The 12126-nt window shown below is 49.0% G+C and overlaps 1 protein-coding gene across 1 annotated transcript in view; it reads left to right on the top strand.

Moving 5' to 3' along the window:
* The first annotated feature begins 6 nt into the window (after nucleotides 1–6).
* CRIP2 (cysteine rich protein 2) overlaps nucleotides 7–12126 on the top strand; it is a 55784-nt gene continuing 43664 nt past the window's right edge. Inside the window, exon 1 of the mRNA XM_019530733.1 lies at nucleotides 7–56. Within this exon, the coding sequence (XP_019386278.1) occupies nucleotides 14–56 (43 nt within the window). The 5' untranslated portion in view covers nucleotides 7–13. The remainder of the gene's footprint in view (nucleotides 57–12126) is intronic.

The following is a 12126-nucleotide window of genomic DNA, read 5'->3' as shown; positions in this document are numbered from 1 at the left end:
CGGTGCCTGCGCCATGGCATCCAAGTGCCCCAAGTGCGACAAGACCGTGTACTTCGGTGAGTGCCCGGGCAGCGCCCGCCCGGGTGGGAGGCTTGGAGGAGCGGAGTGGTTTGCGGGGGCTGACGGGCGGGACAAGGTGCCCCCCTGGGCTGGGCCACGGGGAGAGGAGTGGGGGCAGTGCGGAAGGCAGGCCAGCCGGGCACCCTGGTGCTGCGTGTCCTGCAGAGCAGCTCTGGGGCAAAGCCCTGGGGGAGTCCAGGCACTGCTCTCTCTCAGCAGGTGTCAGAGACCCGGGGTTTGCCGGGCGGTTTTCTTTAGTTAATCTTGCTGCTTCCCCACCTTTGCACAGCGCTGCATTCATCCCATGGGGGAGGAAATGAGATGCGCAGCGCAGCGCTTCACGTTCTGCTCTCCGAAGTCTCCTCCGATGCTGGGCGGGGGGGCTCCGTTCTTGCCCGTGTAGCTTGAGATGTCCCCAGCCTGATTCTGAAATGCGCCCAGTTGCCGACCCACCCACCGACTGTTGCCAGCGCCTCTGGTTGGAGGGGTGGGTGCTCGGTACCTCAGGTGGTCGGGGCCCAGGGTGTTTCAGATGTGGGCATCCTCCGTTGTGTGCCTTGCGCCAGGTCGGGAAGCTGCTGTGAGCTCAGGCTGGCAGTAGAGTTCATTGTTGCTGGGCCGCGCTGTCACTTGGAAGCATGCGTCTTGCGGCGTGTTTTAGTGCATGGCAAAGCTACGGACCAGAATTGGCAGCTGCAAGAACATGGCTCCAGCCGGCTCGCTTGACCCACCTGCCAGTCTCCAATTTGGTGGGATTACTACTGGAGATTTTTAGCATTGCTTTCAAGAGCTAGGATAACTAAGCTCCAGAACACTTGACTGAGTTGAGAGAGGTAGTTAGCCTGACCTAAGGCAGAAGGTAGGGTAATGTGGTACATTATACACCAGCTTGTTCAGGGAAGCATCATGCTGGCACTGGTAGGTGCTGGTATCTGGCTGTTCCCAATCTAGCATGGTTTCTGCCTGCAGAATTAGTGGCGAGTTGTTTCTGTTTTGCTCCTGTGATCTGCTGTGGTTGAGGGATGTGTGTGATGCTGCTGAAGATCCATCTTCCCTAGTCCTCGCTGCTCCTGTTTTATTTATTTTTTTATTTTGGTAGAGAAAAACACCGGATCCTGCTAGGGTCTGAGTGTCCAGCTTATTGGGAAGGGCAGTGCAGTCCCGTTCCCTCCAGCCGTCTCCAAGTAAACACTGTGAAAGGAATTTGCTTTCTTCTCCCTTAAATAAACCTATCTGTGTGGGGGTGGGAATGGCCCAGCCTCTTGGATTACTTTCCTTGCATGAATCTTTCCCTTTTAAGCTGAAAATAATTCATCTCTTCCTGTTGGCCCCCCACTCTGACATTTTTCTCCCTTGCTCTCTGGGTGAGTCTTATCTCTGGGAATCAGTTTTATGTGGAGAGGAAAAATGTCCTCTACTGACTCTTCCAGGTGCAACTAATGACTGGGGAGATCACACCCCAGCAGAAGTACCTGACAGAGTGAAGATGAGGAGTCATGACCTTGCAGAGTTGACTCCCAATTTTGCCCTTTTGGGGAGGGATTGGGCAGTGTTTCCTAGGATCTGTGGGGAAATGAACTTCCAGTTTCACAGAAGCTCCCTGTGCCCCTCTCATGGGGTTTATGCAGGAGCTGTCATCCCTAAGTGCCTATGCCCCCAAAGCCGTGTAAATAAGACTGTCAGATTGATGGTGGTGATGTGATAGCTTAATATGATGGAAACTCCCTTCCCCTAAAATACAGGCTGTCTTCATGTGGGTTCCTATAAGCTAGTTGCTTGAAGAGCAGCTATTTTTGGAGGGTGAGGGGTGGGAAGCATGCAACGGACTCCAGCTCCTCCTGCCTTTATCTTCTTTGTCTCATGACATCCCACTCAGGGTTAGCTTTGTGGAATGGTAGAGGGATCTTCGTCAGGGTCCTAGGTAAGGGAAAGAGTGTGCCAGGTTTCCAGTGTCCCCTTGTGGTATGCCCCATCCTAGAGCTGCTCAGTCCAGGCAGCTTCCATTGAAGGGAGTTGTCAAGCTGGCTGAAAAAAAGCTTCTGTTGAAACACTTGGTAGAAAATTCTCATTTTAGCCAGAAAAAAAAAGCCTAAACCTATAGATTTTGGTTGGATTTTTTTCTGCATTGTTGTTAACGCCGCCCCCCCCCCCCAGCCCCAAAACACATTCTAATGTAATTTTTTGAAATGGCAACTTTGAATTAATTTTTCAGCAGTTTTTCTCTAGGGCAGGAAAATCTCATCCTGCACAGCTATAGTCAAAATATACAAGAAGCATAGCAGAAGAGAAGGTATTTTTCTGTTTCCAAGAGTAATGTCAGGAAATTGGAGTGGGTGTTCCAAACAAATAAATCAAGTCATCTAGACGGAAAAGTAGTGGGAGAATTATCTTCCACGGAGATTATGTGAAGTCCTTTATTGCCTCTTAATGGAGACTAATTCATAAAGTCCGTGTTTAGAAATGTTACGTTCTCGTGGTGAATAGGTGCTGGTGGCTATGATTTTGTTATTGGACCGCCTGGAATTGTGATTCAGAGTCTCATAAGTAAAAATGCCACCAAATTCATGCCTCTAACCTACCCCACCTTGATGTACTGAAAGGGGCAAGTGACCAAAAATAATAATTTTATCTGATGGAAAATTAATTTTCCAGGCTGCTTTGTTACCTCTTAACTCTGTGGAAAAATCTAATGGACCCCTCCCTCCTTTAGTCAGATGGATGTGGGTGTTTCCTGAATTACAGAATGAGGTGGTTTAAAAAAAATGCAAGAAAATAGGGCTGGGGGCAGGGGGAGGAAGGGGAGGGGGGAGAGAGAGGAAAGCACATTGTTTCCAACCATAGCTGGACAATTTGATCTACTTTTTATGAAATTTGAAGGATCGAGTGTATAACCCTTTGAATATTCATCTGTGTGGTTCAGTTCTCCATAGCTGATTTCTAGAGCCCTGGCAGCGAGTCACATATGTTTCAATTGGTTTGTCCTGCCAGAAAGGCTTGGTGCTACAGAGTTTGACTGAAGGAAAGCTGCTGAGTATCTTTTAAACTAGTACAAAGGGGGTCTTCAGATGAATTTTGCAGGGTCACTGCCTTCATGGTTGGGAGGGGGGAGAATTTGCAGTTCTCCTTCTGCCTGCCTTTGTTTTCAGACCACTGAACTGCAGAGGATTCCCGCAGCTGGAGTCTTGTTGCTTTCCCTTGTGCAGTGTTTATCACAGATTTCTGAGCTCAGTATGGATGTCGAAACCAAATATGTAACAAATACATGCCATTTATTGTTCATTTGCTGGAATCCAGGAAGGCTGATAAGAAACAGGCTCTTTTTGTTCCTGACGACATTGTTCTAAAAGACCTCAGTTGAGGGCACGGTGCATTTCACTTTCATGGTGGCACTCTTTGTGCTGGGAATGGCATGGGGCAGTGTGGACTGGGGCATGTGAAAATTGCCAGATAGCCTTAGAATTTCTCATGTCTGTGCCTCTGGCACCCGCACCAGCGGCGAGATGCCCCGGGGAGTCCTGCATGCATGGAATGAGGAGGCTGCTGCTGGCGGGGACGTCAGGGAGGCGATTCGCAGCATGGGGTCACTTAATTGTCGGCCTTGGCCAGCATCTGAGACTAGCGAGGGCTGCTAAATTGGTGGGAGAGATGCATTCATCCAGCCATTCTTTGGCAAACCAGCAGCCTTCGTGACTTGTGCTCAGTAACAACAATAACCTTAGAAGAATGGAGGCAAACTGCAGCTCCCGGAGCTGATGGAGCAGCCCAGTTTTGCTTTTGGGAGCTCTTGGCAGGTGGCAGCAGAACACTGCATGATGCTTGGGGCAGTGAGAAGAAGCCAGCGGTAGATTAGAGGGGTATCCCTGTATGGTGGCTCTTGGTTTCTGAGGGAGCGGCTGCTGCAGAGGGGTGTGGGCTCAGTGAAGGGCCCCATTGACCGGCATGGACGTGCCTATTTGCTGCTATTGCTGCATTGATTATTTCACTACTTTTGCAGGAGCAAGATGATGCAAAGGCACAAAATCTCCTGGCCAGCCCTCTGTTTCCCACTGTGCTTGGCAGAGCACTGGACAGAGATGTGTTTGCTCTGGAGAAATTCAAGCTAGAATAGCAAAAGCAGCTCTGCAATTAATAAGTAACTGCTGTCCTCAGACAGAGGTGTTTGCCATTTCCAGTGATTGCTTCATGATCCTGGCCTGAAAATCCCCAAGCCAGGCTTGGGTAGAGCCAGCAGGCTTTAGTCTCTGTACATGCAGGGCAAGTTTCCTTAAATATCCAGAAAACTCCAGTCCTCTCAAGAGCAGCCTGGCCAGCAGGCACCATACACCTGGCCTAAGCCTGGCCTCTCTCCTGACAGCTAAAAGCACTGAGCTAGGCTCTTATATAATAACCTCCTGCACTTCTGCCGAAGGGAGGCAGCTCTCCAGGAGTGTGCATCTTGGAGAAGGGCTTCCAGCAAACTGCTGCCTGGCTCCTTCGTGATGATACAAGTCACAGGCTGCGAGCAGGGCTTTGTTTGTGCAGAGCAAAGTGGCTGGCTCAACTGGAACGTCCCCTGGAAAAATCTTGCAAACCCCAGAGAATTGCCTAAAGGAGGCTGCTGCCTTCATGCTTAGGGTGTATCTGTGACTGCTAACAGCCAGGACCAGGTTGGATTCAGCGCCCTGCAAATGTGTTGCCAGCACTAGCCCCTGCCTCAAAGAGCTCACAGTCCAGAAAGCAGTTAATTGTTACCCTGTAGACGAAGAACAAGTGCTGGTCCCTTGCTCTGTTTCTTCCTATGACCACCAAGTGCAGCATAAACGAAGCCCGGCAGGAGAGGAGGGGGCACCTACAGTGCCGCCGAGTCTGTAGACGCTCTCCTTCTAGTAGCTCTCCTCCTCTTCAGCTGTGTACTGGGAACCTGCCCTGCTTTTCCTCCTAGCTGAGAGGCAAATTGGGTGTGCCTGAGACTGGCAGGAGGCTCCCCTGCAAGCCCCGCCAGCATTGGGCATGGCCTCATGTTTTCCATGCCAGTCCCTAGTTTCAGCAGGGAGTGAGCACCTCTTCCATTACGTGTTGAACAGATGGTTGGCAGCAGACATTGGGCACACTGAAGGTGTGATGGGCAGAGCCATGCTGCCTTGGTGGCTAGCATGGAGAATGATTGCCATGCAGCTCTGTTTGCTGCTGTGTACCAGATCTCTTGCCCTGGCATCCTGGATGCAGCTGTCAGTGGCACTAACTAGATTGTAGTGTGGGTGGACACACCTGGGCCAGCTTTAACCACACCTGCCTGTGTTGATGTGGACACTCTTGCTGAGGGAAGCTAGAGGCTGCTTCTGTAAATTCCTTGCCATGTGCTGGATATCAGGTTTGCAAGAGTGAGATCTAGATTTTCAGGCTGCCGTTAGAAGGGGACTTCTCTGGTCCCTGGTGCTGGGAACAGCTTGTGGAACGGAGGAGAGACTGTTGGCGAGTGAGAAGCGAATGGAGGGGGGAGAAAAATTACAGATGCAACTGGCATGAGGCAGAGAGGGAGGGTGCAAATGAGTGAGATGTGCAAAAAAACTCAGTTGGTCTAATAAAAGATACCACATCTACTCAAAGAACCTTGCCTGCCAAAAATATGAAGGCATTCACCCACCACGTCTGCCTCTGTGTGCGAGTTTGTGCCCAGAGAGACCTGACTGTATTGAGACTTACCATCTGCATCATCTGTGCTGTCTGGAGATGGGAAGTCTTCCTGTAGTTGTACAGCACTCTGCATGCTGAGTAAGTAGTGGTGATGACAAAGGCTGGGAAGCCTGCCTAAGAGAGGGATGTGATGGGTACCAGGAGCTCAGTGTGGCCCAGTGGAGAACCTGTTCTGGTCATGCTTTTCCAATGAGTTTGATGCTGACTTTCTGCATGGTGTTCTGTCTGGCATCTGCATGCGTCTGGGGCACACCCTACTGATTTCACGTCTCTATTGTTCGGAGCAGAGTCTGGCATCCTCACAGTAAAAAAGGGAGTTGATCAGATGCTGAATTCCAGACAGGCAGTCAGGCATGTCTGGAAAAATGAAAATGCCTTTTGGGTCGAAGCGTCTCCAGTCTTGCAAAATGTAGGAAGGTGGTTTGGATGCTGAAAATGTTTCTGGGGCTTTGCAGGTGCCCCTCTGTGCCACCTCACCAGCCCTCCTGTGCCCGTGACCCCAGTGAGGGTCTGAGGCTGAGCTCCCTTCTGGTGGCTGGTTCTCAAAATAAATTTGAGTCCGCTTGTGTCTCGGTCCTTAGGATAAAGGCTTGTGCTGTTGTCCTGGAATAGCCCAGGTTCAAACCAAGCCCAGTGGATTGATGTACATCTTCCCATATGAGGTTATGGGCAAGGGTATCCAGAAATATGCCCTCCTCCATCTTCCCTGGGCTCTGAAGGACAGGTTGCTCTAGCTACGTTGGTCTAGATCTGTGTTCCTTGCTGTGAAAGTCCAGGGGCCATAGTGGCCAACTGAAGATATACTGGCTGGAAAAGTGTGAACCTCAAGCTGTCCTAATTTCATCTTGTTTTCTATCTGGTTGCTAAATATGAGCCCACAGAACATGGTGTATTGGGAGGCAAGTGCTTACTGTGTCTTCTGGGGTCTTTTTACTACCCATGGCAAACACCTCTTAGTTTGGCTCTGTTGTGGTGAGGCCTCCTGCAATAATGAGCTGTTATGCGTGGAAGGGCAGAGAACTTCTAAGAAAGATGTAAGTTTGGTTTTTAGTTTGAGGGAGGGGGTTTGAATGAGTCGGGGATGGAAGCCCAAGCCTAGAACATCTGGTGGGCACTACCCGTATATCAGACTGCAGAGGCATAGATGTAATGTAGATATGTCTGGGAGTAGTGGTCAAAATAATTTGGGGGTCTGGGTGGGGGGTACAACTGTGTTGCATGGCTCCAGGTCATTGCAGCAGTTTTCCTTCTTGATTGTCTCTTGGGGCTCTCCTACCAGCCTTGATGTTGCTAAATCAAATGCCACAGGAACCTGCGTTCTCCTTCCAGGTTCCCTTGTTGGAGACCTCCCTACTAACAAGTGGACCTGCATTTCCCCAGGGACAAACAGCAGCAGCACAATGCGTGCAGCTGCTGCTTGTCCCCGGAAAACACCCACACATGTGTGCTCTGGTTGCATGCATGGCATGTTGCCCTGGGTGGGGTAGGGGAGGCTGAGCTGGCCGCAGCAGCCTTACCTGGGGTCCTGAGGGCCTCCAGGGGCTGCAGCCGCAGCAATCTGGCAGCATGAAGCCTGGCCAGCAGCAGGAGCATAGCTCCAGCCAACCAGGCTCCAGCAGTGCAGGCTGCTGCCATGTGCACCACTCCACTTCTTTAAGGTGTAGGTTTTTTTGATGCAAAGATTTCCCTGTGTCAAACCCCCTGCCCTCCCCTTGCCCCTGTACTGCAAATTAGCAGCCTGGGGAATGCCTGCATGTGTGGTGTGTGCAGTGTGGACGTGTCCACGTTGTCAAAAAGTCAGGACTTTGTAGTTAACAGGGGTGTTGGTTGGTTACTCAGGTATAGTCCTCTGTCATCTAAGGAGGAACACTCACCCTGTTATTTTTAAATGTGTCCACTGTCAAATAAATAAATGGTTTTCCTATATGTGAGATGCTGAGCTGAAGGTGAGTGTGAAGTGGGTGTCATACGCTACTAACCCAAAGTGGCTGGACTGGGATGGATGACAGTACTGGGTGCCAGGGCCACGAAGGATTGGCCCTAGCTGCCTCCTGTGGAGGTTGATCCAGTGGTCTCTAAACGTAGCAAGAGATGTTCCACTGATTCCCATTGATAATGGATCAGGACCTCTCTGAAGCCAATGGGAACAGCAGACTGGGACTAGTTTGTTGCTGATGCTATGAACCGTTGAGGCATGGGCAATGTCTGCTGTTTTCTCTTTGAAACATGGCATGTAGGAGAGAAGACCTTTCTCCTTCCAGAGAGAGTGAGGGCTAGTCTCTCCTATGGTTTCTAGTGTGTTAGCTGCTCTGTTCTAGCCCTTGAGCATGGACATGCTAGCTCCTCTTACTAATCCTCACTAGATGGTTGTGGTGATGAGGCTGGGTTTACCTCCTCTTCATTCAAGTCTTAGATGTGTGAGCTTGCAGGTTCCCAAATCCCGCTTCCTTTTTTAGACTGAACAACCCCTGAGGAATGCCAGGGTAACGCTTGGTTTTAAAGCTGACCCTGAGCTCTCAGGATTTGCCTGTGGCTGTTTCCTCTGAACTGGTTTTGTGCATTTTTAGCTTTGCTAATCTTGGTTGTGTCAGCAGTGAGACCGGGGGGGGAGGAGCTGCTTGCTGGGTCTGGATGTTCTGGTTTGGGTGCAGCTGATTACATCCCAACAAGGGGCAGGGCCCTGAGCTCATAGGGCAAGTGGGAAGCCTGCCCCAGGTGGAAACTGCTGGGAAGCAAGCACTAAGGTTGCATTTGTTCATCGGGGAATGGCAAGGCTTGAACTGGCTGCACATCTGTATCCTTCCCTCTCTGCATGTAGAGGCTTTGATACAGTGGGCTGCTGCAGATTTTAAACCCTGCATTTCTGCCTGGCTGTCTGGGCTCATGTCTGTCTTTTTTTCCCCCCATGAGTTGTTTCAGCAAGCCCTTGAGAGAACTATTCCTGAATGCTTCCCCCCATCCCTCCAACCCCTTTTTTTAGCTTGCTTTGTGCACTGCCCATGTCACTGCTTCCTGACGTAGTCAGCCCTGGTCCTGAAAAGAGAGGCTGCCCTTACATGGAGTTGGCGGACTTGGCATCTGGATGAGTTTTCTCTCCCCCCTCCCCCCCATCCCTTCACGTGAGATTTTTGCATGGAAAGGGATAAATTTTTCCTTTAGAAAAAATAAAATGTTACTGCAGACTGCAATATGCTGGCAGAGGGGCACAAGGCAAGTGTAGCAGTGAACTCCTTTTGTGGGAACAGGGCCAGTTTCAGGTTTACCATGTCTCTCTTTAATGACCTGATCCCATGCTGCTGCTGATACAGAATACTAGCAAACAGGTTTCACCAACACTTCAGTTTTGCATGTCTGTGCATATATGCTCATTATGTAATGGAGTTCTTTACCTTTTTTTATACTTGTGCCTACATTAACTTTCTCTGTCATGGCCCTGGATACTGTGACCTATCTGGCAAATGCTTATGCTTATGAGGAAAGCTGCTTGCATGCATTAGAACCAAGGCCCAGGGATTTCTTGTATACATAGTTTTCATTTTAAAATAAAGAACTGAGAGAACTTCTTTCAAGATACTACAGCTGTTAAAGTTGAGAGCAGAACTTCCATTGATTGCACTCAATAAGGTGAGTTCATTTTGCTGTGGACTCTTTGGGATGGCGATTTAGATGTGGTGGTGGTAATGGGTGCATTGGAAATGCTGTAGACTGTTTTATGGGGGATCGGTCACATGCAGTTCACTTCTTTCTGAGCGGTGCCAGCAAAACTGCATCCCAGATGTATAGAAGACCTGAGATCTGTTAAAGGTGTCTATCCCTAGAGCTCCATGGGTGGATGCTGTTTGGGAGGGAATATAGGGCAGCTATGGCACTAGGTGTTTGTTGGGATTTTTCTCCAAGCCAGCGTCTATGAGCATTGTCCGCAGCTAGCAAACTGAAGGACTAGACTGTATCTCTGAAGCCAATGAGTCACTCATCAGGCTCTTATCAGGTTACCTCTTACCCTGTAAAGGAGATAGTTCCAGCTGCTTTCTCAGTGCTGCTTTCTCTTAATGCCCCAAGGGCAAAAGGAAATAGCCTCATTGGGAAACAACTTTATTTTTCATACTCTTACAATGACGCCTCATTGTCTCAGCTGAACCCAGTGTTCTGGGGATGTTGTGCCTTCCTGTTCGCTGCGTCCAATGGGCTGGATGTGGCTCTGGGGATTCAGATAGAGAGAGAGTCCAGATACTGTACTAATGTGTCCTCATAAAGACTACACAGACCCTGGGACTTTCAATTAAGCAAGAAGAAAAATAGCTTTTTGGGTTCAACATGTAAGGCTGGTGGGAGAAAAGAGAGCAGCAGCTTCCTCTTAGGAAGCACAAGACATGGCCAGTGCCACCAGGCCTCAAGTGGAAGATGTACCAGTTTGGGAGCCCCTACTCTAGAACATGTACCCCTGGAAGTACACAAAACATCCCTGGGGGGTATGTGGGAGAAATTATGTAATGCAGTTTAATTTTCATTATAATGGCATTTAAGGGTTAAAATATAAAACATGCTGGTAGGGGTACACGGGCAGCTGGTAAATCTGGAAAGGGGTACTCAGTAAGAAAAAGTTTGGGAGCCTCTGCTGTAGAGCATTCAAACAACAGTTGGCCACTGTCTTGCACGTGGTGGCGGGTAGTAGCATTTATGTCTTAGTGGGTACAGTAGAAACTTAATGGGATTGTGATTCCTTCCTTCCTGTGACCCTGTTTCTGCCTCCTCAACTGGACTTCCAGTCTGTAAGGACCAAAGAATTGAATTTCTACAGATCAAGAATATCTTACATTCCAAAGTCTGTCCGTCTGCATCCCAACTATGCAGCTGGGCCAATAAAAGATATCACCCTATGAAATCCTTGCCTCTTAAATAATTCCTGGACTATCACAGCTACAACATCATTCTAACACTACCAATCTAATGATGCTGTAAGAAATGCTGCATAGCTCCAGCTTTCAACTTTACAGATAAAACTTTTCAGAGGACAGCTCCTTTTGTTTCAAAGTGTCTCACAGCACATCACACAGTTGGCAGTGCTCTGGAGTAGCAGTGATGCATCTGTTCCCAAACTGTCTCCTGATGAGGTGGAGTAAAGCCGATGCTGACCACAGTAGGTAAGGACAAGAAGGGCACCTAGACACATGCTCCGGGGTGAGGGGTTGGGAAGGAGCATTTTAATTAGAGTGACTCTCAGGAGCTGCTCTCATTAAAATGCCCACAGTCTTCTGTATTCTAGTCCCGCACTTCAAAATGGCAGCGGAAGCACCTTAACTAAAGCTTGTTCAACAAGCTTTAGTTAAAGTGCCCCCACCACCATTTTGAAGCACGAGACGCTGCAGCACACTGGAGAGTTTTCAGTTAATCAGATCTGTGGAACGCGTCGGAGTACATGTGAAACTTACCCAGGTGTCAGTTGTATCAAACCAAGGTGATCCAGTGTTGATAAAGAAGGTACACCAGCTAAATGGAGAAGATCAAATAAAATTACCATTGGCAGCTGGCTAGGGCCTCCCCTAAACTAGCAAGTGAATGTGGTAAAAAGAATCCCAGCCAAGGTGAAAAACAAGTAGGCAAAGTCAACTGAGGTTTTCAGGGGCAGAAAAGCAGAGTGCGTTCATGCAGGCAGGAAATCAAATGAGATGCCAGGTTAATGGCTCTGAGGCAAATATAAGAATCTGAAATGCACATAATGCAGCGGGAGTGAGAAACCCGGAAAAGTGTGCATTGCACAGAGTGGGTTCATTATGGGGAGGAAATGAGATGCAAAGCATACAGCATATTCCACAGCATAACTTAGGCCTGATTCTTGTTCCAGTAGATGGGGCTTCCTCCCTTGAAGGTACCCTTGATTTATACCAGCAGAGGTGATGGTTCCTCTCTCTCTGCATGAGGCTTCTCTGAGAGTACTTTGTTTATTTTTTCGAGGGAGTTCAGAGAGAGAGAGCGCGAGAGAGCACTGGTGTCTGCAGGGCTGGCTGGATTGGATTACTAGCAAAGAGCTGAATATGTATGTCTTGGCTGCAAAAAAGGAAGACCTCACTGTTGACGAAAATTTGAAGGCTGTTGGCACCAAGGAGGGAGAGGAATTCTTCAGAAAGATCCGAGGAGGAAGAAAGGGATAAGGTACAGATAAATATCAGGGAGGGTTTTCTTAAGAATGGCTTTCTTGGAGCACCAAACAGCACAAAGGGAAGCAGTTATTTAGTTCACTTAATATTGGACTGGGTGAAGCCCTGGAAGATGTTCTTCAAGAAACAATGCCCACCTGACCATCAAGGGAGAATGACTTGCATGATCTAGAAAGTGGAGGTAGAAGTGTGTGTGCGCGCACGTGTTTTGCATGGAATGGGGGGAGAAAGCCCAGCC

This window comes from Crocodylus porosus, unplaced genomic scaffold, assembly GCF_001723895.1.
Source record: "Crocodylus porosus isolate Cpor-Errol unplaced genomic scaffold, CroPor_comp1, whole genome shotgun sequence".
Classification (NCBI taxonomy): domain Eukaryota; kingdom Metazoa; phylum Chordata; order Crocodylia; family Crocodylidae; genus Crocodylus; species Crocodylus porosus.
This window is presented reverse-complemented; position numbering and strand designations above follow the sequence as displayed.